Raw genomic sequence first — 24,849 nt, 5'->3', positions numbered from 1 at the left:
AACTCCCACTATTATAGCAGTGAAAGTTAAATTACTCTGTTTGTGGTTAAAATGACAAAATATTTGTACCGACAAAACAAACATATTCATTTTTATTTATAGGGCACTGATGCAGACGCAGTGTTGGTCCTTGAACGTGCCAGCAGAGTGACGTCTCTCTCCGCTGCTCTGTGCACACCGCTCACCGTCTGTCTTGGAGTGGGTCACGTGGTTTCCACCAAGTTTCCGTGTTTACAAAGCTCGGGCTGTTGTGGCTTGTCGGTATTCAGTTTCTGAAGAGGATGCTGTGCGGTCATGGCGTTTTTTCTGGCGCAGGAACGAACTAAAGAAAGGTTGGTGTTCTTCCACCTTCTGTTAGCGGGTGGTTATTTCCCTGCGTGGTTTTGTTGGGAGCTGAGCGGCAGCAGCGGGCTGTTTTTCCCCGACTGTGGCCGCGTGTCATTGCAGCGTGAGGCAGGGCTGCTTAGCTAATGAGGCAGAGCTCCACTGTCAGCTGGGGGATGCGGTCTGATTATTGAAGTGGGCTCTGGTCTGCGGTGCAGACCGGTTACTTTTACCCAGAAGGTCCCGTGTCTAGAGGGCAGTACAACAAAATGACGCTTAAGTGAGAGTGTGGAGGATATAAAAGACTGTGACAGAGCTTTAAACTAAAGCAGCTGCTTTTTCCAGCAATTCCAATTCTGAGCCTCCTAATGGAAGCGGCAGACCTTAGCACATGATCTATGCTTCAAACTGACCACCAGAGTGAGCTCTTAAAAGCTTTGGGACCACGCAGGAGATCGTTTCAGTCTAGAGCAGGGCATTGAATTTCCACAGTGCACTTTGATACTCAGCATGCTGGGCAGGAAAAGGATGAGGTCACCTCTGAACAATACAGGATGAACAGTTTCTTCAGCGAGTGTGAAGAAGTGCTTTGTACGCACTGGTGACTCATTAGAGCCTGTCTGATACTGGAGTTTTGGACCTCAAGCTACCACAGGCCTCTGCTTCTAATGTGTTATGTTCGGTCAGGGAGATGAATACAAACAATTACATCAGTCAGGATCCAATTTCATCAAAAATAAGCTTTCTTCTAACAGTCTGGTTAACATAGAAAGCATTCTTCTGTACTTAAAAGTCAGGTAGGATGTGGCAATTTAAATCATGTTCAGTGACACTAAGGAGACCAAAGTGTGCCAAGGAAATATCCCCCTAAACCAGGGGTGTCGAACTCCAGGCCTCGAGGGCCGGTGTCCTGCAGGTTTTAGATCTCACCCTGGGTCATCACACCTGAATCAAATGATTATTTCATTACCAGTCTCTGGAGAACTTCAAGACATGTTGAGGTCATTTAGGCATTTCAATCAGCTGTGTTGGTTCAAGGACACATCTAAAACCTGCAGGACACCGGCCCTCGAGGCCTGGAGTTCGACACCTGTGCCCTAAACCATTGCACCACCACCAGCAGACTAAACTATTCATACAAGCATTCATCCATGCATGGAGAGTTTGCAGCTCTTGTGTAAATTGTAGCCTCAGTTTCCTGTTCTTAGTTGACAGGAGTGGCACCCAGTGTGGTCTTCTGCTTCAAGGTGTGGCGTGCTGTGTGTTCAGAGATGCTCTTCTGCACACCTTGGTTGTAATGAGCAGTCATTTGCATTATTGTTGCCTTCAGAGCAGTCTGACCATTCTCCCCTGACATCTGGCATCAACTAGGCATTATCAGCCAGACAACTGCTGCTCACTGGATAGTTTGTCGCTTTCAGACCATTATCTGCAAACCCTGCAGATGTTTCTAGATTGGGGCAGATGCCAGGAGAGTAAATGAGGTCATTTGGCACCAACAATCATGCAGCACTCAAAGTCGCTCTTTTTCTCCCATTGCGATGCTCAGTTTGAACTTGAGCAGATAGTCGTGACCATGTCCTCGTCCACCAAATTGCTGAAATGGGATTTGTTAATTAGACATTTGTGTTAACGAGCAATAAACAGGTGTACCTAACAAAGTGGCCACTGAATTTAAGCAAATCACTTCCTTTTTTAGTGACACATCCTTCTGCCTAATCTGATAACTTTTGCTTTCAACAAGCAGCAGTTCCACATAAAACCTTTCAATACCCTTTGTCGGGTTTGTTAAAGCTGCGTATGTAGAAGACTGTGAGCTGCACCGGACTGTTTCTAGTTCCTGTAGGTCCAATTACCAAGCTGATGTTTTTGAAATGTCTTTATTGGATTTGTTGTGAAATATCAGTTGGAAGAAAAAAAAAAATATATATATATATATATGCGCGCTAAAACATTGCTCTGGCATGAAGTAGCTTCTTAAATATGTCAGCAGTTAACTCCTTTCAATACTTTTAAACATGTTAATGCAAGTTGAGCAAAGGAAGTGCATGCCACGGTTTCTAAATCCACATTACTGCTCACAGTGGTTTAATGTATTGATTGTCAGTGCAGCAGTAAGCAGAAATATTACACACTTAAGCTGCAACATTGCTCACAGCTGAATAATCAACTATGAGGCTCTCTCTCTTTTAGTGGTCACAATTCTAGCCTACAAAGTGACTTTATTTACATTTTCTTAGATTATTTAATGTGTGTAATCCTGACAGAACGCAATCATAACATGATGCATCAGCACTGACCAGAATCTGCAGAAACTTGCTGATTCTAAGATTCTAAATGTTTAAAAAGTGCACCAAAGAAAGTTTTCAGCAGGATGCATCATTGCCTGGAGTCACACTTATGTGTTAAAGAGCCACATTTTCCCCTTTATGTACATTAATAATGTGTTGTTTATTGTTAATTTATTAATACAGTACTTTTTTTAAAAATCTGGTGATTTGACCCCACCAGTCTAACCCCACCATTGCTCTGATGTTTTCTCAAGCAGCTGTTTGCTCCTTTCCAGGTTTTCCCTCTTGCTGCTGGATTTGGAGGAATATTATTTTGAACAGCACACCGCGTACCATGTGACAAGCACTTTAAAAAAGCAGAGGTAAGTTGGATAATTAAAGGCAACGCTTCATCAGCATCTAACACCTTAAATCGCTGCACCATGGAAGTACTTTATAAGCTTGAGTACAAACCGTGCCTTCACTTTCCTCTAAAGGAGGATACATATCGTTATCGTTCTATCGCCCAGCTCTAGGTTGATGGTAGTTGCTCTGCCTTCTGAGGAACAACTGTTCAAACACCATTTAGTTCTGTGATGAAGGCTTGTGTAAACCTTTTTTTTTGATCAAACATTGTGAACTTTTCAGTGATAATCATGTCCTGTTACCTACCTACTGAAAAAGGAGTGAACAGTAAATACACAAAACACCACCTTTGCTTTCTTTGTCTCATTTTGAAGATTTCTGTCCTTCAGGCCATTTGGACAACATTTGTGCCATGTAGCTGTTTTCATTTGGTTTATATTTGGCAAATATGTGATCGAGCTGTGGGGCTAACGCTGGCTCTAGGCTGGATGTGAGTCAAATTCTGTTGTTTAGGCTAAACGTTTATTGCCATGTGGGACGACTTTACACTGTAGCTCTGCTCTGTAACATTAGCCTTGAGACCCATCAATTCAAAGAAAAAGTAATCTGTTGTTTGAATTCATTTCCGGTTTTGTCCCCCCCCCCCCCAAAACACGGCCGATTGGGGGGGGGGGGGGGAAACCTGGGAAGGAAAATTGATAGAGGTTGCTAGCCTGTAATTAGCATATTTCTCCTAACATTTCAAGATTTTTTTTTTTTAGTTTTATAAATGTCTATTGACTTTTTTGTGCAAAATATTTACTCTTGTTTGTTTTGCCAGGTTTTTGTGTGTTGTTTTGTTTGTTTGTTTTTTGGGGGGTGGGGCTAGCTATTACTTAACAAGCTAACATCAGCTTTTTTCTTTCCAGAAAAATCAGAGGTTCATTCAAGATTTGTTCCAAATCGATCATATTTGATCCAGAGGAGCTTGCAGAACCAATTATAAAGGTTTGTTTTTATAACATTCTTTAAAAAAACAAAAATAAAACTACAACCAATAAACATTGTGGTAATGCTGCTAGCTAAATTTAAAATTGTGAATTTTAACATTAAAAAATATACATTGGTGTCACAGGCCTGTCTTATCTTTGCTGGGAGATACAGTTACCATTATGTAGGCAGGCTGGATATAATGGAGACAGCCTTGTATTGTACATTGTTTGTTTTTTGTGTACAAAATCTATGAATCATGGATTTTGTAGTTGCGTCTTTAATCATAACTGCTCACTCTGCTTTCAGATTCCTCTGCGAGATTGCAAGAAGATTGAGTTTGTGGAGGAAGAGAAGAATTCTTTTAACAAGTGAGCACAGTAATATCTTTGGCGTTGCATGTGCAAGTCACATGCTCATCTTTACTCAGTTTGACAAACCGGTTTGTTTACTTGGAGTGCAAATGTAGCCCAGCTGTACTTGAAAAGCAGTTTTGTAAGTAGCATCTGCAAATGATTGGGCTTCATGTGATTTTTTTTGAAAAATAAAAACGTGTGCACTACTACTTTGGATGCGGCACATGCTAATGGTGATTATTCTGTTTTATTAATCTTAAAAGTAATTATAGTTTTGATGTCATAATTCTTATTATTTACTATCTGATTTGTGCATGTGCTCACAGACCCGGACCATCAGCCATATCTATTCTCTCCAAGCAGGTGAGTTATGGAGTTATTACTTTTGTAAACATATTGTTCTTCAGAGAGGCACCAGCCCTCGCAGCTTTTTCTCTGTAATATATGGTATTTGATTGTTCAGGTTGATCCTCTTTACTTTCATCCTGTCTTTTTTGTCTAAGGCTACGTTCACACTGCAGGCGAAAGCGCATCAAATCCGTTTTTGTTTGACCCTATGCGACCCATATCCGAACATGGTATGCCAGTGTGAACGGCACAAATCCGATCTGGGTCACTTTCCTATGTGGTTCTGAATCCGATATATATCCGATGTTTTAGAAGCGACTGCTGTTTGAATGGTCATGTCGCGTTAAATCCGTCTTTTACGTCACTGACACAAGACAGACACCAATTATCAGTGCCGGCGAAGACATCGCGAACGCTTCCTGGCCATCCAGTGTAGATGTTAGTCAAACTGTTGGGAAGACAGCGTGAACATTTTATTTGTACTGTATAATCTGCAGATTCTGACAGAAATCTGCAACTATCCTTTGAAGCACCGCTCCTCTCTAAAACAGCAATAAGGATCATTATTAGGTTATTTACATTATTATGTAAATATAAAATAACTTCAAGCAAAAATTGGGAAACGTAAAGTCCGAAGTCTTTATATTAAGGGCCGTCATTCAAACAATACTGTTGCTCTGGGTCTAAACAGAGCGCGTTGTGTGTGACGTCTTCTTTTGCGCATGCGGGCCGCTTTGAGCGTTCACACTAGAGCACGTTTGCTGTCATATTTTATTTGTAGTGTGAACAAGCAGACGACAAAAACGGATTTGATCAAAAAATCGGAATTGCGCTTCAAGACCTGCAGTGTGAACGAAGCCTAAGTAAATCCACTCTTTCGTTTTCAGGTGATATACATCAAAGAAAGCAACGTTATTGCGCCTTACAGAAATGAAAGGGTGGGTGAGTCAGCTCAGCATGAGTGTCTTCTGTTGTGTATTCAGAGACTTGTTTGTGCTTAAAATCTGGAATGTCACTGTCTCACAATAACTGCTGCTGGCTTTTTCTTTTATTATGAAAGGGTGAAAACGGAAGGTAAAACTTTCTTACGATGAGTCAGAGCCCAAAGATCACAGCCTCTGGACTCATGTGCATTTGTTGGATCCATTTGAACACTATGCTATATAATGACCAGTGTAAAATTCTGGAATGATTGTCTAAAAACACTGAAGTACATTTTTAGGACAAGATCATAAAACCAGTGTGTCATTTTATTCACAAGAAACTTTCTTTTGTTTTTGAATAAACTTGTCTGATCACAGGAAGAAAAGACGCTGACCTTTCAGTTAGAATTCTGCAGTAAAACAGAGGATGTTGTCCAGACGTTACTTCAGGTATGTCGCTGGTACAAAACAAAATACTGTGGGGGGGAGTTTTGTGTCACGTGCGCGGTGTGAGCTGCTTTCATTCCCTTTAAAATCTGTTAAATTTTGCAGCTCCACAGGGCCTCCTGTCTGGAAAAACTTGGAGACCAGACTGCAATGGTAAGTCAATCATTACTCTCAGTCCACAGTAAGCCTCGAAAGCAATGCCCCACTTCACACACTGACAAAAATCCACATCATAAAATCTAAATAAAGGTCCAATTTGTAGTGGCTTCATGCCACAACAGTGTGGTCCATCTCCCATTTGTAGACCATTCCTCAAAACCCTGAAGATGAGGAAACGATGAAAAACAAATGCAATGAAACAGTGAAAGTCTGTTGCACTTCCTGTATTTGTCCCCTCTTACTCCTTCCTCTTTATGACCTTTAATTAGTTTAAAATTGTAAGTAACCATTGCGTAACCAAAGACCAAACCCACATTTCCTTTATTTCTAGATTGCTGCCAATCTACAATCCCGAATGGCGAGGTCATCGTTTGACAAAAACTGGTATGTAGATGTCAATCAGATGAGTCTTTATATGCTTTTTCCTAACTTTATTTTTAAGCCTCATTGGGTTTGTGTTATGCGTGACTTAAACTTAATATAGTGATTATTAAATAAGGTTTAGATGTACTAGAGCGTGCAGCCAGACAGGACTGTGGTTTTAATGTGCTGTGAAGCTTTCAGAGTGTTGCTGAAAACCCTCACATGGAGTGTGCAGTGGAGATGGTCATGCCTCTGGTGTGCAATCCAGGCCATGTCTGCGTAACAGATAAAAACCTCTACTTCCAGCCTCTCAATGGCTATCCGGTGAGATGACAAAGCAGGCAGTGGGAATGGTGTTGGTGTGGCTGTGTGTTCAGATGCTGAACACCAGTAATGTTTCCCAAACAAATGAATTGTAATTGGTGTGCACGTCCTCTCCCTTCAGGAAAATGTGATTCAGATAAAGCTGCACAACGTCAGGAGAATCTACAAAAGACGGCTTGGTCTTAGACCCCTGGTGAGTCGCAAGTGCTACTAAAGGTAGCTTTAGTATCTTTCTTTACTGCAGTTTATTTGGATGATCTCATGGGTTCATGTGTTCGGTCTCCCTGCTCAGGGTCTGGAGGTATTCTGTTCTGAGAATGACTTCTGTTCAGACATATACCTGAAGTTTTACAGCACGACCGACAGAGATGAAGTCTACTACTACATCGCAACTTTCCTGGGTGAGACGATACAAGCCTATTAATAAATGTCTGATTTATTTTATCACTTCTTTAAAATATATTTTGCTCTAAAAGCCTGAATTTGTGGCCTCTGGGTGCTGTTTTCACACATGTGCTGTACTCCTGAGCTGTTTCTGTCAAGAATACACAACAAATTGCTTTAAAATCTCTTTAGGATCTTTTTCTTCTTTTGTTTTGTGTTCATACCTAAATCCTAAGAAAGATCGAATGTGTACCCATTAGGATACGGATTTGTTGGTGTGCGGGACTCATACATGCACAAAAAATTGACCACACAACATGCAATTAATTTGCACGAATGTCTTTGATACGCTGCACTGAGATGGGGGTGACTCTCAAAGCAGAGCCAATGAGAATGGATAAGGATTTAGAATTGTTAAACTCGTATTAATTCTCGTCCGTATTGTGAACCCAATAAATCTAAACCAAGTGGAGTTTGTCCAAGACAGACACGTTACTTCTGAAAATCTTCAATACAGAGCTGCAAGTAAACCTGGTTTCTGTGTGACGCAGAAGCAACATATGTAAAACTGCTGTTGTCTTTATAAAGCAGTGCCGCTGATGCTTCATTCTCGGTGATTAACGGAACCACATACCTGTGCTGTTTTCGCCTTTCTCGCTTAGAAAACCACGCGATAGAGCACACAGCAGAGAGCTACATGTTGCAGTGGCAGCGTGGTCATCTCAGCAACTACCAGTATCTCCTCCACCTCAACAACCTGGCTGACCGCAGCTGCAACGACCTCTCGCAGTACCCAGTCTTCCCATGGGTCATCGCTGACTACACCAGCCCGCGGTTAGGTGGGTCCGCAGACCTTTGCCGCTTTCTCCTGTCAGAGTGATGGTGGCTGAGATTTTGGGTCTTGCATCTTTGTAAAGATGCTGTAGTTTCTCACTGTCGGTACTTCGCTTTGTTTCTCAGACATGACAAATGCTGCCACATTCAGAGACTTGAGCAAACCTGTGGGAGCCCTGAACAAAGAGCGACTGGACAGGCTCCTGGTGAGACGACTGCCTGATCGTACTGTTTGTTTTTGCTGACAAGTTCCTTATTAACCACAGAGCTCCCCTCTTCTCCACAGGCTCGATACAGAGGCATGCCCGAACCTAGCTTCATGTACGGCAGCCATTACTCATCTCCAGGCTACGTCCTTTTTTACCTGGTCAGAGTTGGTATGTCACACAGTTAACATTACTTATCATCTACAGGACGTGTGGAACCAACAGATGTTATTTTTGTATGTTTTATAACTCTGAGGTTTAGCCTGCTGGTCACCTAGGTGACACAACAGTCAAATATAACACTACAGTTAAAAGCACAGCACAACACTTTCAGTCTTCATCTTGATGATGCTTGTGCGAGTCAAGCAGAAGTTTAAAGATCAGTCAAATGCAAAATTGTCACAGTAACTGTGACTCACATTGTGACTCACGGCCTTCAGAAACTGCACACTGACATTTTGGCGACACATAATTCTGTTCTCCTGATTATATTTGCTAATGCTTTTTGAAGTAACAGTAATGATATAATGATTTCTGATCTTTTAAATTCATTTGCTGTCCTCTAACTGCAGCTCCAGAGCACATGCTGTGTCTCCAGAATGGCCGCTATGACCACGCTGACCGAATGTTCAATAGGTAAATTATTTCCCCCGTTGTTTTAAACGTTATAATGGTAAAGTACAGAAATTTGCCCACTGGCTGATTTCTTTGTCATACTTGCATGTTTTAGATCAGGGTGTCAAACTCCAGGCCTCGAGGGCCGGTGTCCTGCAGGTTTTAGATCTCACCCTGGGTCAACACACCTGAATCAAATGATTAGTTCATTACCAGGCCTTCTGGAGAACGTGTTGAGGAGGTCGTTTAGCCATTTAAATCAGCTGTGTTGGATCAAGGACACAGGTTTAGAGGGGTTTATTTTTGTTTCTTTGTTTGTTTTTTGACAAATAACATTGTGATTATCTCCAAGACAAAAGCTTAACTCTTTTTGAAAGGTTTGAGTCTCATTACATCTGATCTAAAACTAACACAGCATTTCATAAAGACAACACCGTGGCAACAGTCAGACACGGTGGTGGTACAGTGATTTGCTGTAACCATGACTTCAGCTCTCTACCAGAAACTGAAGGAGAATGTCCAGTCATCAGTTTGTGCTCCGAAGCTCAAGAGCACTTGGGTTATGATCTGAAACACACCAACAAGTCCCCCTCTGAATGGCTCACATTGATCGAGATGCTCAGCGTGACCTTCATGCTCAAAAACCCTCAAATGTGGCTGAATTAAAACAATTCTGCAAAGAAGAGCAAACCGAAGTTCCTCCACAGTGAAAGACTCGTTGCCAGTTGTCACAAAAGCTTGATTGCTGTTCTTGTTGCCAAACGTGGTAACCAGTTATTAGATTTATGGGGCAATTACTTTTTCCTCATTAATAATTATTTATGCATTTCTAAGGGACGATGTACAAAACATTTATTTCATGTGAGAACAACACTGAGAATTACCAGCTGACATTGGTGCAGGTTTACCTACAAGCTACTTTATACTAGCAGGTAAATGTAAACAGAGCTGAGAAGTTAAGCTCATCCTAACTCTGACTAAAATAGTGCTAATCAAAGAAGTTTGACACATAGATGTACATTTATCTGTGCACACTGATCCAGTTTAATCATGTGGGAGGAATGGATCCTGGATAGGTGTCCAGCCTATCACAGGGCAAACAGAGAGAAACAGTCATTCATGCTCACATTTACATGCACTGTTGTACAGGAACAGCATGCAAGCAGAGTTTGCAGTTTGTGAATACTGTGGAAACAAGTTTGAACACGTACAGTGTTTTCTGGTGAAGATGTGAATGTTGTATTTCACACTTTGAAGACGTGTTTGGTGACGTGTTGTGGTTTCTTACAGCATAGGTGAGACGTGGAAAAACTGCTTGGAGGGAGCTACTGACTTCAAGGAGGTAAAGCTATTCGTCTATTATCTGGTGTTGATGCTGTTTCTGTCGAGGAATGTCTTTCTTGACATGTTGCTTTTCCTCGTATGTTTGCAGTTGATCCCAGAGTTTTATGGGACAGACCCCAGCTTCCTGGAAAACAGACTGAGTCTGGATTTGGGCAGACGGCAGAACGGAAGTTTAGTTGGTGATGTCGTTCTTCCGCCGTGGGCCACAGGTGAACTTCCTGTCGACCGGCTGTCTGTGTGTCTCTGTAATATTAGGAGTCACGTGAGGAAGTAAGGGTTGCTGTTTCTTCCTCCAGATTCCAGTGATTTTCTTCAAAAGCACAAAGCCGCCCTGGAGAGTCAGTATGTGTCCGAACACCTTCATGAGTGGATTGACTTGGTGTTTGGCTTCAAGCAGAGGGGCAGTGAAGCTGTGGCGGCTCACAACGGTAACATGACCAACAGCTACTCTCAGTACAAGAGGCACGAAAACATGCCAACGATTAATATTCATCTCATCGTTTTCCTTTCTAAGTGTTTCACCCACTGACCTATGAGGGCGGGATCGACTGTGACAGGTACAGAAAAGAAAATCCAACGAGAATATTTCCAAATGCTCATCCCGCCTCGTTGGCCTAACGTTTCCCCTCTGTCTGTTTGGCAAGCATTGAGGACACCGATCAGAGAATCGCCATGCTGACACAGATCCTGGAGTTTGGCCAGACGCCCAAACAGCTGTTCACCAGCCCTCACCCTCAGAGGATCACCCCGAGGTTTCAGAACATTACGCGAAGCTCGAGCATCAACTCACCCGACGCTGAGCTATCTCCAGGTAACACCGCACAGCACGGGAAGTGTGTGAGAGCCCTGCAGCTGCAGAGCTTTCTTTCATTGTTCAGGCTTAAGTAGCTAATAACACGATGCAACGGCAGCTGTGAGAGCTGAGCAGTGTTTCTAAAGCCCACACAGTTATGTGCTTCACTACTCCTCTCTGGGAGGATGGTGCATGTCTCAGTGAGTGAAGCCAATCAACACAAACTCAAGATTAAAAAGAGTCACAAAACGATGAATTATTAATTTACTCCTGTTTTTTTTTTTTTTTTTTTTTCTGGTTTTACTGAAGAAAAAAAGTTTCATTTATGCACTTTCAGCTATATTAACTGCATTTTAATGTGTTTTGATATATAAAATGTTTTTCATAACCATAATAAGTTAACATGTAGGCCGGATCCCTGTGTTGTTTTGCAGCCTCTCAGGGCGAGGACTCGTCTTTCGAAGATCTCACCGAGGAGAGCAGGAGGTTGGCCTGGGCAAACATGGAAAGTCTGAAGCCCGTTTCCAGCCACAAGATCCATAAAGAGTGAGTCAGGAGCTGCTCGGTGGGCTGCAGTTACAGCAGAGTACAAATGTAACCACATACAGCAAAAGTGAAAGCCCTGCCTCAAAAATGAGGAAGTGAATTCAAAGAAAGCAGGTAGCAGGCAGCTGCAGGAGCTCCACACCCCTTCAGAAACTTAATACTAGTTTCAGGACTACTTCCTTCAATAACAGACTGCTGTGTTATTCTAAACAAATTCTTCATTTCATGTGTTTTTTTATATACGTGTATATTTATGTTTTTTAAGTAACTTTGTTTCTGCTGTATGTGCAGAGCTGTGACAGGCATTGCTGTGTCTCGAGGTGGATCGGCTGTTTTCTCCACATCTAAAGGTTTGGAAAATGTCTAGACTGAGAAGAAATGTAGACTACTCAGATCTACTTGGAAACTCATTTTGTTTTCTCTTTAATTAAAAAGCCGTTGAGCTAAAAGGATTAAGAGAAGGATGAATTACGGTTTGCTCCGTTCTGTCAGTGGAGACGTGTTTCACGCTGACGCCTCTCGCTCTTTATTACAGACTCGACACTTAAAATGTTTTCCAAAGAGCTGAAGGAGTTCCAGAGAAGCATGTCGTTCTCTAACATGGTACGCTCGCCCGTTCAGCATCTCCTTCCTCGGATCTCTTCTAGCAATCTGTTCCATTTCTCTGTAAACAGTAAACCGCTCGACTGTTTTTCAGGCCTTGTCATCGTGTTTGATACTGGCGGACAGTAAAACGGTGGTGTGCTCTTCGTGGGACAACAATGTGTACGGACTGTTTATTCATTATATTTAACGTGGTTTTCAGAGAGTTTTGACGGCTTCTCGCTGACCTGCACGCTCCTCTCTCTCAGGTATTTCTACTCCGTCCCGTATGGCAGGCGGCAGGATACGCTGATGGGTCACGATGACGCTGTCAGTAAAATGTGCTGGTTTGAGGACAAACTCTACACAGCATCCTGGGATTCCACTGTTAAGGTAAAGTATTGTCTCTATAACCCTTTTCAGACATGGGACATGTTACAGTGCTGGACTAATGAATTTACTGAAGGGAGAGAGCTATGCAGTATTTGTCATATGGACCAGATTGGACAGTACATCACATGATGAATAACACACGAGGTCCCTTTACTAATAAATAAGGAGGCAACATCGTAGACACATCAGACTCACACAAACGGTAAAATGATATCCTGAAAGCTTTCCCTGGACAGGAATGAGAATACTGTTATTGCATCGTAGCTCGCACTCGTGCTGTGATGACAGCTGAGAGTCCGGCCTGGTCAGGCTGCATGAAGCTAAACCTGGGTGCTCGTTCTGAAAAGAAGCCGGCTTGTTTCAGTGCCAGCAGACTGAGGAAGACTAAGGACTCCATGTCAGAGAGAGGATGAACCTTTAGCGTTGTTTTCTGTGTGACCTTCACAGGTGTGGGAATGCAACTCTGACAGCTTTTCCACTCACAAGAGATCCCAGTTTAATTTGCTGGGTGAGTTGGAACATGATGCTGGGGTGAGTGACAAAACCGCAGCCACAGGTTTCATCAAGATCTTACAAACTTCATGTGGATTTAAATGCATCATAGTAACGCTGTGTGCATGTGTTATTGTTGGAAAGACTCTGACAAATAAAATGTTCATATTTGTCAAACACTGAGACATTTTAGCAGCGTTAAAAACATACGTAATAAAAACATGTTTGCTCTCTAACATTCAAATTCAGGTGAACACAGTCAGTCTGAACCCAGCTGGGACTTTGCTGGTGTCTGGATGTAAAGATGGGGCCGTCACCATCTGGGACCACAGCAGCCAAAGGACTCTGCAGCAGATCCACTGCCACAGTGGGACCATCCACCAGACGGACTTCAGTCCTGGTTTGTGTGAACGTGGAACTTTTGATCACCTAAAATGTTAAACATAAAATTCAGATCTGCTCGTGGAAGCGTTGAGTAAATAATTCCCTTAAGCTTAATGTTTGTCTCAGTACAGTTAAAGTGCATGTGGAGAGCACTTCTTCAGCTTTCTTTGAAGCGGCTGTTGGCTGCTTGATTCTTCTGTGTGAATCAAACAACCCTTTACTGCTGAGCAGGAAGAATTTCTGTTGAGAAATTACAACTCCCAGACTCATATGTATTATCCAAAGACATGTGTGTGATTATACCACTTTTGCATTCTCAGATAGCCGACACGTTCTCAGCGTTGGAGCCGACTCCTGCATGAAGGTTATCGACGTCCAGACGGGAATGGTGATCTCCTCTGTGAAAGCTGAAGAGGAGCAGAGGTTTTCCTAGCAATCCAGAACTTTGTATTTCACTTGTTTCTTTGTGCTATGTTCAAAGCATTTAGCAGCATGTTTGTGTGTGCAGGTGTTTCTGCTGGGATGGAAACTGGGTGCTGTGTGGTGGCCAGTCTGGTGACCTCCTCCTGTGGGACCTTCTTACCAACACAGTTACCAAGAGGATCCCTGCACACTCAGGTAGAGCTCATCTTCAGTAATCATTGGGTGGAGTTTTTACCCCCGTTTTCAAACTTCTGCTGCTGCTTTGTTTATTGGCTGTAAAACCAGCAACAAGAAGGAAAGAAAATCTGCTACATTTGTGATTTTATTTACTGCCAGTTGAACGAATTGGCAGGAATGAATAGACAAATTTACCAGGAACTTCTGCTAATTCATTGTCCTGAATGACCCTGAATCATAACATAAAGTTGTTAGTAAATAACAGAAAATGGTGGGCCGGATTGGAGCCTTTGCTGGTCGATTCTGGCCCCCGGGCCTTATGTTTGACACCCCTGTCTCTAAAGTATTGGTCAGATTTCTGTGAAACTTGCACAGAATAAAAAACACACAGTTCACTAATTTCCACTAAATCTGTAATATTTGATTCAGAAGATGTCACTGGATGCTAATTTGGCTAATATGTTTGTGCCACTAATGTAGTAAAACCTTAAAATGTACATGCGTTATAATAAATGTATCAATTAATAACAATATAAGCTAAGGAATATTATACATAAATCCATGTACACACAGGTGCTGTCACAGCCATGTGGATGAGTGAGCTGTGCACCACAGTGATCACAGGTGGAGAGGACCGACAGATGATCTTCTGGAAGCTCCAGAGTTAAAGTTCCGTCTCTGTTGGGGAGATAAAGACTCCCAGTGCAATATCCTGGACAACACAGGCCAAGTATCCTGCTGACTGCCTTTGAAAGAGACTCACAAAGGACTTGAGACATGCTGAAAACATACTCTAAATGTGCAGCATCTCAGAGGAGTTGGCGCTGAACTGTTTTTAATCCAAAACCAAGCAACAGGCCACACGCGGTCGTCTTAGTTTTCATTGATGTCTGCATCTTGGGAGAAAATGTCTACTTACAGTTTCGTGCATGAGAGACGGAAGCAGAAGTGTACGTGCCTGATTTTTCACTTCAGTTTTTAGCCTGTTATACATGCATACATACATACATGTGGACTTTGCCTAAATTTATTAACTGTTAAACATCACGTAGCTAATCTCTTCCTAACCTCCCTCCACAGCTCCCTAAAGGATAAAGCAGGTGTAGTTGGTGGATGGATTGTACCTTGTTTTTAAATAAGCAATCATGTTTCAGTAGCTTTATGTGAATTTTAATTTTGCAGTGGATTTACAGTGTCTGTCAGAGCTTTATGGTGCTCAGGTTTTATTAATAAATCATGGTTGCCTCTAAAACGTCTCCTACGGATCATCCTGTATTTTGCAATATTTCCACAACAAAAAAAAGTAAAAGTTTAGTAAATGCTCATGCTTTTGGATTTCATGTCAAGAGGAAAGACAACTTTAATCAATATATCAGAGGTATTTTGGTTATTTACAGTGTCAGTGATGTTTGGACATCCAACAAACACTGGGGCTAAACCCAGACTACCCAGTAACAAACAGAACCATTTCTATATTGATATTTGATACTCTTGGTTACACCTCTTGGTCAAAATTCAAATAGACTAAAAGTCCAGCAGCTCAGTTAACAGTTTAAAGGTCACTCAGCCACTAGGTTGTGCTCTTTGCACAGAGAGAATTCCAGTCAGGGATGGAAGAGCTTCGCATCACCCTGAACACCTAATAATGAAACTGAGGATAATTTTTGCCTTTTTCTTTTTTTAATATATAAAGTCGATCATTTGCATGACACAAATTTCAAACAGTTGTCCTCTCCTGTTACAGACGGTTCTGTGTATATTGATGAATCTGCAAAGAGTGTGGGGGAGATTATTAGTGCTTTCCAATCATAGCACTTTGCTGCTTCCAGCAGACGTTTGAACTGAAGAGTATCAGGTCACATAAACCTCTGAATCACAACAGCTCTTCTGGTCGCTGTAGACCGGTTCCATTATGGGTCTTTTGGTAGCAATGGAAAAGTAGAAGACACTCTCAATAACACTCCACATCCACTTCCTATTTCGTCTCTTCCATTTTCTGTGGACAAGAAGACAAAGTGATGACAGGACCCAACATCACAAATACTTTAGCCATCAGTGCTTTTAAACAGCCTACAGCAGAACACGCTTCCCCACATCACGTTTACCTTGAGTTTTTTCATATTTGCAAAAGCTCTGAGTAGCTTGGGCGTTGGTGGCTTTGGTCCAAACAGAGCCAGTCCTTTCTGCTTCTCCTCATTACCTTTAGCAGGTACAGCTCCTTTGGCTTTGACTAGTTTCCTTCACAGTGACAAAAAAAAACACCACATATTTCTTAAAAGGATGCATATTTAAATTTCATTTAACGTAATGATTTGGATGGAGGTTTGGAGGGTATATGATACTTTTAAATTTGAATGAAAATACGGTTCCTGAAGCACTAATAAGCGGCTCACCTGCCCTTCCTGGCCAGCACCTTCTCAGACTCCGGGTAGTGGACGAGGATATCAAACAGGTCTTTCTTCTCCAGCACAAAAAGGTTAGCGAAGCCGTGAGCTTTTACATTGGCTGTGCGCCTGTTTCCTCCATCTTTAGCAGACTGCAGTAAACTGTGGTTGGATAAGCAGACAAAAAACAATATGGCCTACTACTATGGCCAAAATAAAGCAACACAACCACTGCGCAATGTACACAACTTCACAAAAGCAGCATTAAAGACGTGATAAAAACTGCTAGGATTTTTTTTTTTTTCTTCTTAGATTATCTCCACCCAAAGTTAACGTGACATCATCGTAACAAAGGTTTCACAGCATCAGCTGTCCTTCCTGATGCTGCAGACTTGCCTGATTTCCCCAAACACGGAGCCGGCCTTCAGCGTCACAAACACAATGCTGTTGTCGGGTCCTCCCACCACCTGCACCGCTCCACTTTTGATGATGTACATCTCTTTACCGATGTCACCCTGCAGAGGACAGATCAGCGCAGTGACACTCAGCTCAGGTCACCTTGTTGCTTCATGATGATCAGCACAGTTCAGAAATATGTTGCTTGCTACTTTGTAGCCGTGTCGTTACCTACAGACATGTATACACATATGTATGCACCAACCTTCTTCACAACAAAGTCTCCGGGTAGATAAATGATTGACTTGAGCCTCAGTAACATGTCCACTAACATCTGCTGGTCACAGCCCTGAAGGACAGAGTGTAGTGAGTACTGACTTTCACTGAATCACAGAAGCTCTGCTTTGCTTTACTCATCTCTGAAAGCAGCCAGCATAACTTCATTACACTTCACTACAGTTCATTATCCGTCCACTCACACGCCCTTTCTCTAATACACTTTCTATGGTACTAGAGCGCTGAAGCTTAAGCAGCCTCACCTGGAACAATGCAATCTTCTGGAATGTGGCAAGGTTGATGTCCACAGCAATGGCAATTCTCATCACCAGAGGCATCTTGTCCAGGAGCTCGGACTCATCTGAGAAGGACAGACAGTGTGATTCCATGTGAGCACATTCCAGATTTTTAGTCTGTGCATTTTTGCGGCTCATTATTAGTCATGCTTGAATCTTTTTCATTACCTCAGCTGTAACGTCAATTCATTTCAGCTGCATTTTGTTATATAGCACCAAATCATAACAGCTGCTGTCTCAAGATGCTTTATATTGTAAGGTAAAAACCTCACAATAATACAGAGAAAATTCTTAACAATCAAACACCCTATGAGCAAGCCCTTGGTGACAGTGGGAAGTAAAAGCTTCCTTTTAACAGGAAGAAATCTCCAGCAGAACCAGGATCAGTGGCCACGACTCGTTTTCTTTTGTTTGTTTGTTTTTATATAGAAATGTATTTGTGTGGATGAATATTCCCTGTTCCCCATTTAAACTCATCAGCTTCTTCCGGTGAGGACACAACTGAGAGGTATACATTTCTCACCCAGCATTCCCTGAGCTGCCCAGGTGTAGTTGTACCAGGTGCGGACTCTGTTCTGGACTAGCTTGGGGATCGTATAGGTGTTCATGTAGGAAACACATCCGTCCATTGACGCCCGGAAGTATGTCTGAGCTGCTGTAGCTGCTCCTATGACATCTCTCATCTGAAAGAAAGGCAGAAATGTAAAGTGTCACAGAGAAGTCATAGATATTAACAGGTGGAATATTAACATTGAAGAATATCCTCCTACCTGTCCGATCAAACTCGAGAACACAAAGACACCAATAAAGAAGTTAGCCATCTGAAAGGAAATCTCAAAGGTGGTTACAGGTTCCGGTAAACCCCCGATGTTGATCAGACTGCGAACTGCAAAGTAGTAGCAACGCAGGTACCTGCGCAGGGACAGGAGTGAGAAGACAGGAGTTATCCACAGCTACAGACGGCATGTCGTAAATCTTTTAGTTTACTGGGATCAACAGGAGCATGGTACGCCTTTATGCTGTGTAAAGCTCTAACATGGTCCTAAGAGACAGGCCAAGAACTTTAACCCTTTCATGCATGAATTATAACAACTTCAATCAGGATTGTTTTCACAAGTATTTTTATTCATCTTTAGGTATGAAAAAAATATTTTTGAACTTCATTTTTTTTAAACATGTAGTTTTTTACGTGTCCACTAAGGTGGACAACTGGCTGACCAGTGGGTGGCAGAGTATGTAGTGACACATCAGTGTCCAATGTTTATGTGCAAGTATACCATCAACACTGACACCAATACAAGAAAACAGCCTTTGAATAGCTGTGTCCACTGTAGTGACCACTATGCATGAAAGGGTTAAAGAACGGCGTTACCACAGATGAACATAAAATATAAACATTTTTAAATACAGGAGTATTAAAACAGAACAATACGAGTTCTTTAAACTGAATTCAAAAGTGAGCGATGTCAGTCAGGACTCTGTGTAAGTCAGCCGACGTCACTCAGTGAACAAAAAGTCAAGAGCAAGTCACTCTGTCAGCATCAGTATGGTTAAACGTCCTCAGGAGCGCCGCATTTGATTTGCATAACGCTGAAAATAATTATTAATATCAGAGAGTTTAATCAATCTGCAGTTAATTAATGGACATTATTTAGATTTGTAGCTCCCAGCTAAGATGAATGCCAAAACACAATTCTTAATTAATATTTAAAAAAAAGGATAAAGCAGAGCTGGTCTTTGTTCAGGAGGTACTCTTACAAAAATCACGGAGCATGCTGTGCACGTTAGGATACAACAGAGGGCGCTGCTGATCTCCCCAAGCACACGCAGCACGGTAAATAATCATCTTCATCTGCATACTGCATACCAGCAAGCAAAAAACATGTGCATATGTGTCATTAAATAATGAAATAGATTTGGTTTTGGAAACACCAAGTTATAATATTCTTGGTAATGATGAAACTTTTGTTTCACCGTGTCACAACATCGCTACATAGACACAGCTTGACTTGGCCTTGTTAAGCTTTCCTTTAAATAGAGAACCCCTGCTTTCTGCTTTTTGTTGTTTGAGATTATTTATACACATCTCTCTCTGAGTTTTAAATTGTTTCATTAAAAGGAAAAATGAAATATTTTCTTTTGAAATGACATGTTTCAGTTCCACGGTGAACTCCAGAGTACAGTGTAGAACTTTAGGTCCCAAACTGGTGTACATACGCTGTGCCATTCCCGTCATACACCCATGTAGTTGTGGCAAGACCCTGGTGCACTGAGGCGACGTAGTAAGCACAGGCGTTGAGGTGAAGCATGAAGAGCAGGTAGCCTGTGGTGCGGGCAACTCTGTGTCAGAAAGACAGAAATGGTGACGCTAAAGCTACAAAACAGTGACACCATGCGATTCACGAGCAGTCACCTCCAGATGTAAGCTTTGGCCATGACACTCTCAAGTCGATCACTGAACTCAAAGAAGGAACCAATCTAAAACACACAGGGGGAAAAGTAAAGGAACTTATCAGAAAATGTAATGGAAAAAAAGTACAATAAAAAGAAGTTAGCATCCTCCTGCCTACCCTGATGAAGCGGTTCAGTCGGTAAAACGAGGAGAATTCAAAGTACAGGCAGAGCAGGTCGAAGGGGAGGATGCTGATTATATCAGTCTACACGGAACAGAATACAAACATTTGTTAAACTTTGGATTTTGCTGCAAAGCTCACAGATATGAAAGAAGAATAAAAACTGGTTCAGTAAAAATATAAATATAACAATGCAAACTTCTAACTGCAAAAATGTGGATAAAAAACAAATGCAGTGTCACCATCTATCCATCTATCCATATCTATATATTTAATGTTGTACCACTTTATAATACGGTCTGCAAAAAAGAGAGAGTAGAGAAAACAATGAAATAACTAGATTGTAAGTAAGTGTAAGTACTGGTGAGTCATTTTAAGAAAGTTTTGCATGACTTCAGGTATTTTACTGGAAAGGAGACATAAAATATTCTGTAAGTTATTTTTATGTATTATGTAATTTCTTAGTAATATTGCAGAAAAACAAACAACATTTCCCATTCTTACATTGCAAGAGCACTTTACAGTCTTTATCACACATATATTAGTAAGATAAAAGGACACGTGAAAAACAGAACATCGATCGTGCACAGCAACATAATGAATATTGAATAAAGATGTAAAAAGGTAAGATTAATCCACTCTATAATACGACCCACGCCCCAAAAACTACAGCGTTTGTATGATGTAGAAAAAACGTTTTCTGAAAACTTACCATGAAATTGGACACAACTTAAAACTGCTTATGCAGTACTTATATTTACTTAAACTACAATCATTTCTTTATTTCCTGCAAACACTTTAGTTTTAACTTTCTTGTTCTAGTGTGCCTACCTGTCAATATTTGTAGGTACATTTAATTACAACGTAATACCAAATAATACATCTTTAGTCGCCTTTAGTGTTATAAAGTGTTTAATTTAATTCAAACCATTTAATAAATAGGATTTTATTTATTTATTTCTAATATATGCTCATTTCATGCCAGTGCCAGTGCTTGTTGTTTTGGACATTAAGGCACTCATTTATGGAGTCTTGGATTTGGAATATGTGTAGTTTGGCTTTATCTTGCTGAAATAAGCAAGTACCACAATTCCTGACATTATGTTAATTGTGTTATTTTTCAGTTGTTGAACAAAACTGTACTTAACTGGAGTACTTAAGTAAATGTATTTAGTTACTTTACACCACTGGACACATGTTCTCACCTTAAATTGATGTGATTTTCGATAATGTAGCTTAGTCAAAGCTCTGTCTTTCTGCAAGCAACAGAAGTGCGAAAGTCAATTAGACTATTAAAATGTTATCAGGTACATGTGACTGAGTGGTTTGTGACTTACAATGATGTCTCCAGCTTTGACAAACTGAAGGCGAGGCTGCCAAACAATGATGTCTATTATATTTACAATGTCGCTAAGAATGTCGAGGAATATCCAGTAGCGGTTGGCAGTTTCACTGTGGTAAGGGAAAGCCAGCCTGGCGGAGCAAAACCAGACGTTGTAATTGTACGCCAATGCCACGAAGCTCAACCAGGAAATGTACCGACGATCTGGAGAGAGAATGACAGAAATGTCTGTCAAGTATTTAAAGGCAAATACAAAAAATTCATTGAGCTTAGGTGTGATGCTTACCTGTGAAAGGATCAATGGTGGTCCCCAAGATGACATCCATTTTTTCCTCCACTGGATGGAAGAGGACGTCAAAGCAGGAGCAGCTGATTTGTGGGAGGATCCTTTCTTTCTTCTTGGCCTCCTCTGCCAGTCTCTCCTCCTCGGCTTTCTTCTCGGCCTCCAACCTTTTCTCCTCATCTTTTTTCTTCTTCTCTTCTGCCTTTTTGGCCGCTTCCTCCGCCTTCTTCTTTTCTGCTTCTTCCTTGGCTATGCGCTCCTCTTCCTTCAGTCGGATGTAGTCATCCTTTCTCAGAATAGGTGCTAAAAGGCAAAAAAAGAAGCATACGATGACTTAAGACATTAGTTTGCATGTTGTTGTTTTTCTCTCTAAGCATGCTGGCTTGTTTTTGACCACACTTACTGACAGGTGGTGTGACTTCTGGAGATGTGGCGTAAGGGTCTATGGCCTTCTCTTTGAGTATCTCTGTGCGTTCTTTTAACTTCTTGGCTAAAAATCGGATGGTGTCGTCTGTGTAGCGGGAGTAGACAACAGGTGGAGGAGGCGCTTCTTCACTAAAAACAGATAAATTAGAATAAAACACGCAACTCATAGCTTTAGGTAGACACCGGGAGAGACGACAGCAGCGCTGCTTTTCCACTTGTTAAACAGGCATTTGTTACATTTCTATGACATTAATATATTTCCTCAACATTCCCTTAAAATTCTATTGAAGCAACTCCAGCTTGCATGAGAACACAGGCAGATCAATCTCAGTCACAAATACCACTATAAGCTCCTAATCTTCTTTCCTCCTTTATGTGTCACATGCTGCAAGTCACAGTGTTATCACATCTTGAAAAGTAAGTGTTGAAGGTCTCCAGAGACCTCTCTCATTGGGGAGGGGGTGGGGACTTTGTGGAGTCATCAGTCCTTACTGTTAGATACCTGTTAGATATACCTGTAACTATTCTTGTCCTCAAGCGGCTCAGAGTTCATGAAAACAGCAGAGCTAAAGGAGAGCCAAGTTATTCTTAGTACAGTTAACGTGTCCTGGTGCAGTGCCCGTACAGGGACAGCGTAAACTGGGTTGTTCTACAGATGCCCCTAAATGCCTCAAATGTAGGCAACTGGTTGCTGTGAATACTAACAGACACGCACATGATGTTAGAGGGTGTTTGGAGAATGAAACCAGCTTTAAAACACTCAGGATGTGTTTGATTTACTTTCATCTGTAATTCAGGGGGTTTAACAAAAGTATTACACTAACTGTTTAGGAGTTGCAGCAAATTTTTTCTATAGTCTCCCATTTTCAGATGCTTAGAAGTAATCAGTTAACCATAATTTTAAAATAGTTTTGTTTCTAAGACTGGTCTGGATGTCGTCAAATACCTTGTTTTTGCCCTTGAGTTGCTTTTACGGCAGCTGTTGCTTGTTTGTGTCTCTCTCTGTATTCAGGTTTGTATTTAAGAACTGAAAAGCATGCTTGGGTTGAGATCAGGGGACTCACTTGGGAGTTGAAGAATAGCTCATTTCTTTACCTTGAGAAGCTCTTGGGTGTCTTTTGCAGTGTGCTGTGGGTCATCATCCATTTGTGCAGAGAGTATAGCTCTGAACACTTCATCCTGCTACTTCTATCAGCAGCCTCATCGCAAATAAACACTAGCAGCCCAGTTCCACTGCTAGCCGTACATGAGTTGCTTCTTTCTTTCTCCATACTTTTCACTTCCTATCATTCTGGTTCAGCTACCAAATACAAGCTCAACACTTAATTAATTAACTCTAGATATTTGATCTGCTCAATTTGTCACGAAATAATGGAGCTGAGCTCATCTGGCCATGAAACTGCTTGCCAGTCAATTGTCCAATTACATTTGTGATTCTAATGATGGAGGGTTATGTATAAAAATGGCTGTAATTACAAAACTAATAACGTAATAATTGCTAATGCCCTTAAATAAGCCGAAAAAGGAGTACAAGCATGATGAATTCTTACCCTTCAATGTCCTCTGGATTGGCAGGAGCAGCAGTGGGAGCGGGAGCAGCAGGTGCCTGCGCAGGAGCTGGAAGAAAAATATAACATCATTCTTTAGCTTTTCATTTCTATGACTGTTACAGAACCCCCACTGAAAACCTTCAGATTCTATACTGTAGAAAGATATTTAAAAAACAATTCAAGTGCAAAGTTCAACAACCAGAGCAGCATCATGCACCGCATGCTTATTTGACATTCAGCCCTCTATTCTTACATATCCCGAGGGATGCTGTTCGTATTTTAAACCACTGGTACACGAGGAAAAGATCACCACAGCATGAAGGAAGGCTGTTTCTTATTGCTTACTTTAGTACAGCAGTGGGAACCTAAACTTTCCCAAGACAGTGCTCACTGTTTGTGATACAGGATCAGCCAGATGACACCAATCCCTTTGTCTGTGATTCACAGAGAAACAGGGAGCAGATGGACAGTCTAACAATCCACTAAAAGACACATTTAGTGAATCTACAGCAAGGCCAGAGAGTGTGACATATAACAGAGCGAACCAACACCTCTCACATCTGTGGACGATGGTACATACTGACCAAAAAACATTCCCTTCAAACCACTTGACCATCACCCTAATAACAATGTAACTGAATGTGGAACTCAGCTCAGATAAACACGCATCTCACCTGTTTTTGGCTCTTCTTCTTTCTTCTCCTCCTTTTTCTTTTCCTCCTCTTTCTTTTCCTCCTCTTTCTTTTCTTCTTCTTTCTTTTCCTCCTCTTTCGTGGGCTGATCTTCTTTTTCTTCTTTCTTTTCTGGCGGCGTTTCTTGCTGTAAATTTAAAACACAGGCAGAGGGAAGAGAACAAATAGCAGTGATTAGCCTGCCAGTGTAGTATCAACCTGAGCCTATGTTTTGAAGAACCAGTGACAGCTCCTGTCCATATTAGTGTCAAGCTGCCTCAGAGGCTTTCACCTCCTGTTGTGTATTTTAATACAACTCAGTCTGACAAGCTTGGAGAAGCCAATGAACCTGATTAATGTTTAATTTGAATGGTGTGTCCACTGGATGAACACAGTGTTTGTCAAATTAAAATAAAGGGAGATTTAAGCTCTTACCGTAGCCGGTGGAGCCGGGGCAGAAGGCGGAGCGGCAGCAGCCTGGGCAGGACGAGGCTCAGGAGCCCCGATCAGCTTCTTTAACCTGCTGAACATGGCCAGACAGAAAAGAGTCTGACCTTTCCACTGCTTCTTCTGCAAACTTCTTTTTTTTAGATGTTAGGTCTTTGAAAGAGTACCTGAACTGCTTGTTGT

At 41.6% G+C, this 24,849-nt stretch overlaps 2 protein-coding genes across 2 annotated transcripts; one reads left to right on the top strand and one right to left on the bottom strand.

The window, feature by feature from the left end:
* The first annotated feature begins 240 nt into the window (after positions 1-240).
* Positions 241-15,221, top strand: nsmaf (neutral sphingomyelinase (N-SMase) activation associated factor). Its single transcript, XM_085361943.1, has 31 exons — positions 241-332; positions 2,891-2,977; positions 3,869-3,947; positions 4,239-4,300; positions 4,612-4,648; positions 5,521-5,571; positions 5,935-6,006; positions 6,109-6,156; positions 6,494-6,546; positions 6,720-6,849; positions 6,971-7,042; positions 7,142-7,250; positions 7,896-8,072; positions 8,194-8,273; positions 8,354-8,444; positions 8,846-8,909; positions 10,179-10,230; positions 10,321-10,441; positions 10,529-10,660; positions 10,747-10,789; positions 10,877-11,043; positions 11,460-11,571; positions 11,863-11,921; positions 12,107-12,174; positions 12,269-12,336; positions 12,423-12,546; positions 12,994-13,077; positions 13,288-13,438; positions 13,743-13,845; positions 13,931-14,040; positions 14,596-15,221. Exons 1-31 carry the CDS (start codon positions 295-297, stop codon positions 14,688-14,690), a joined length of 2,739 nt encoding a protein of 912 aa, XP_085218069.1. The 5' UTR covers positions 241-294; the 3' UTR covers positions 14,691-15,221.
* Positions 15,222-15,997: 776 nt separating this feature from the next.
* On the bottom strand, positions 15,998-24,750 carry cngb3.1 (cyclic nucleotide gated channel subunit beta 3, tandem duplicate 1). Its single transcript, XM_085362139.1, has 18 exons — positions 24,655-24,750; positions 24,223-24,367; positions 23,549-23,615; positions 21,976-22,127; positions 21,576-21,875; positions 21,285-21,493; positions 21,153-21,203; positions 19,945-20,031; positions 19,788-19,852; positions 19,592-19,714; positions 18,145-18,286; positions 17,898-18,057; positions 17,342-17,439; positions 17,068-17,151; positions 16,803-16,921; positions 16,416-16,568; positions 16,128-16,260; positions 15,998-16,018 (listed from the first exon to the last, which is right to left on the bottom strand). The coding sequence occupies exons 1-18, from the start codon at positions 24,748-24,750 to the stop codon at positions 15,998-16,000; spliced, it is 2,205 nt and encodes a 734-aa protein (XP_085218265.1).
* Between the last annotated feature and the right edge of the window lie 99 nt (positions 24,751-24,849).

This window comes from Diplotaxodon limnothrissa, linkage group LG9 (genome assembly GCF_057381915.1).
Source record: "Diplotaxodon limnothrissa isolate DT_005_m linkage group LG9, D_limnothrissa_male_GT1.1, whole genome shotgun sequence".
Taxonomy (NCBI): Eukaryota; Metazoa; Chordata; class Actinopteri; order Cichliformes; family Cichlidae; genus Diplotaxodon; species Diplotaxodon limnothrissa.
This window is presented reverse-complemented; position numbering and strand designations above follow the sequence as displayed.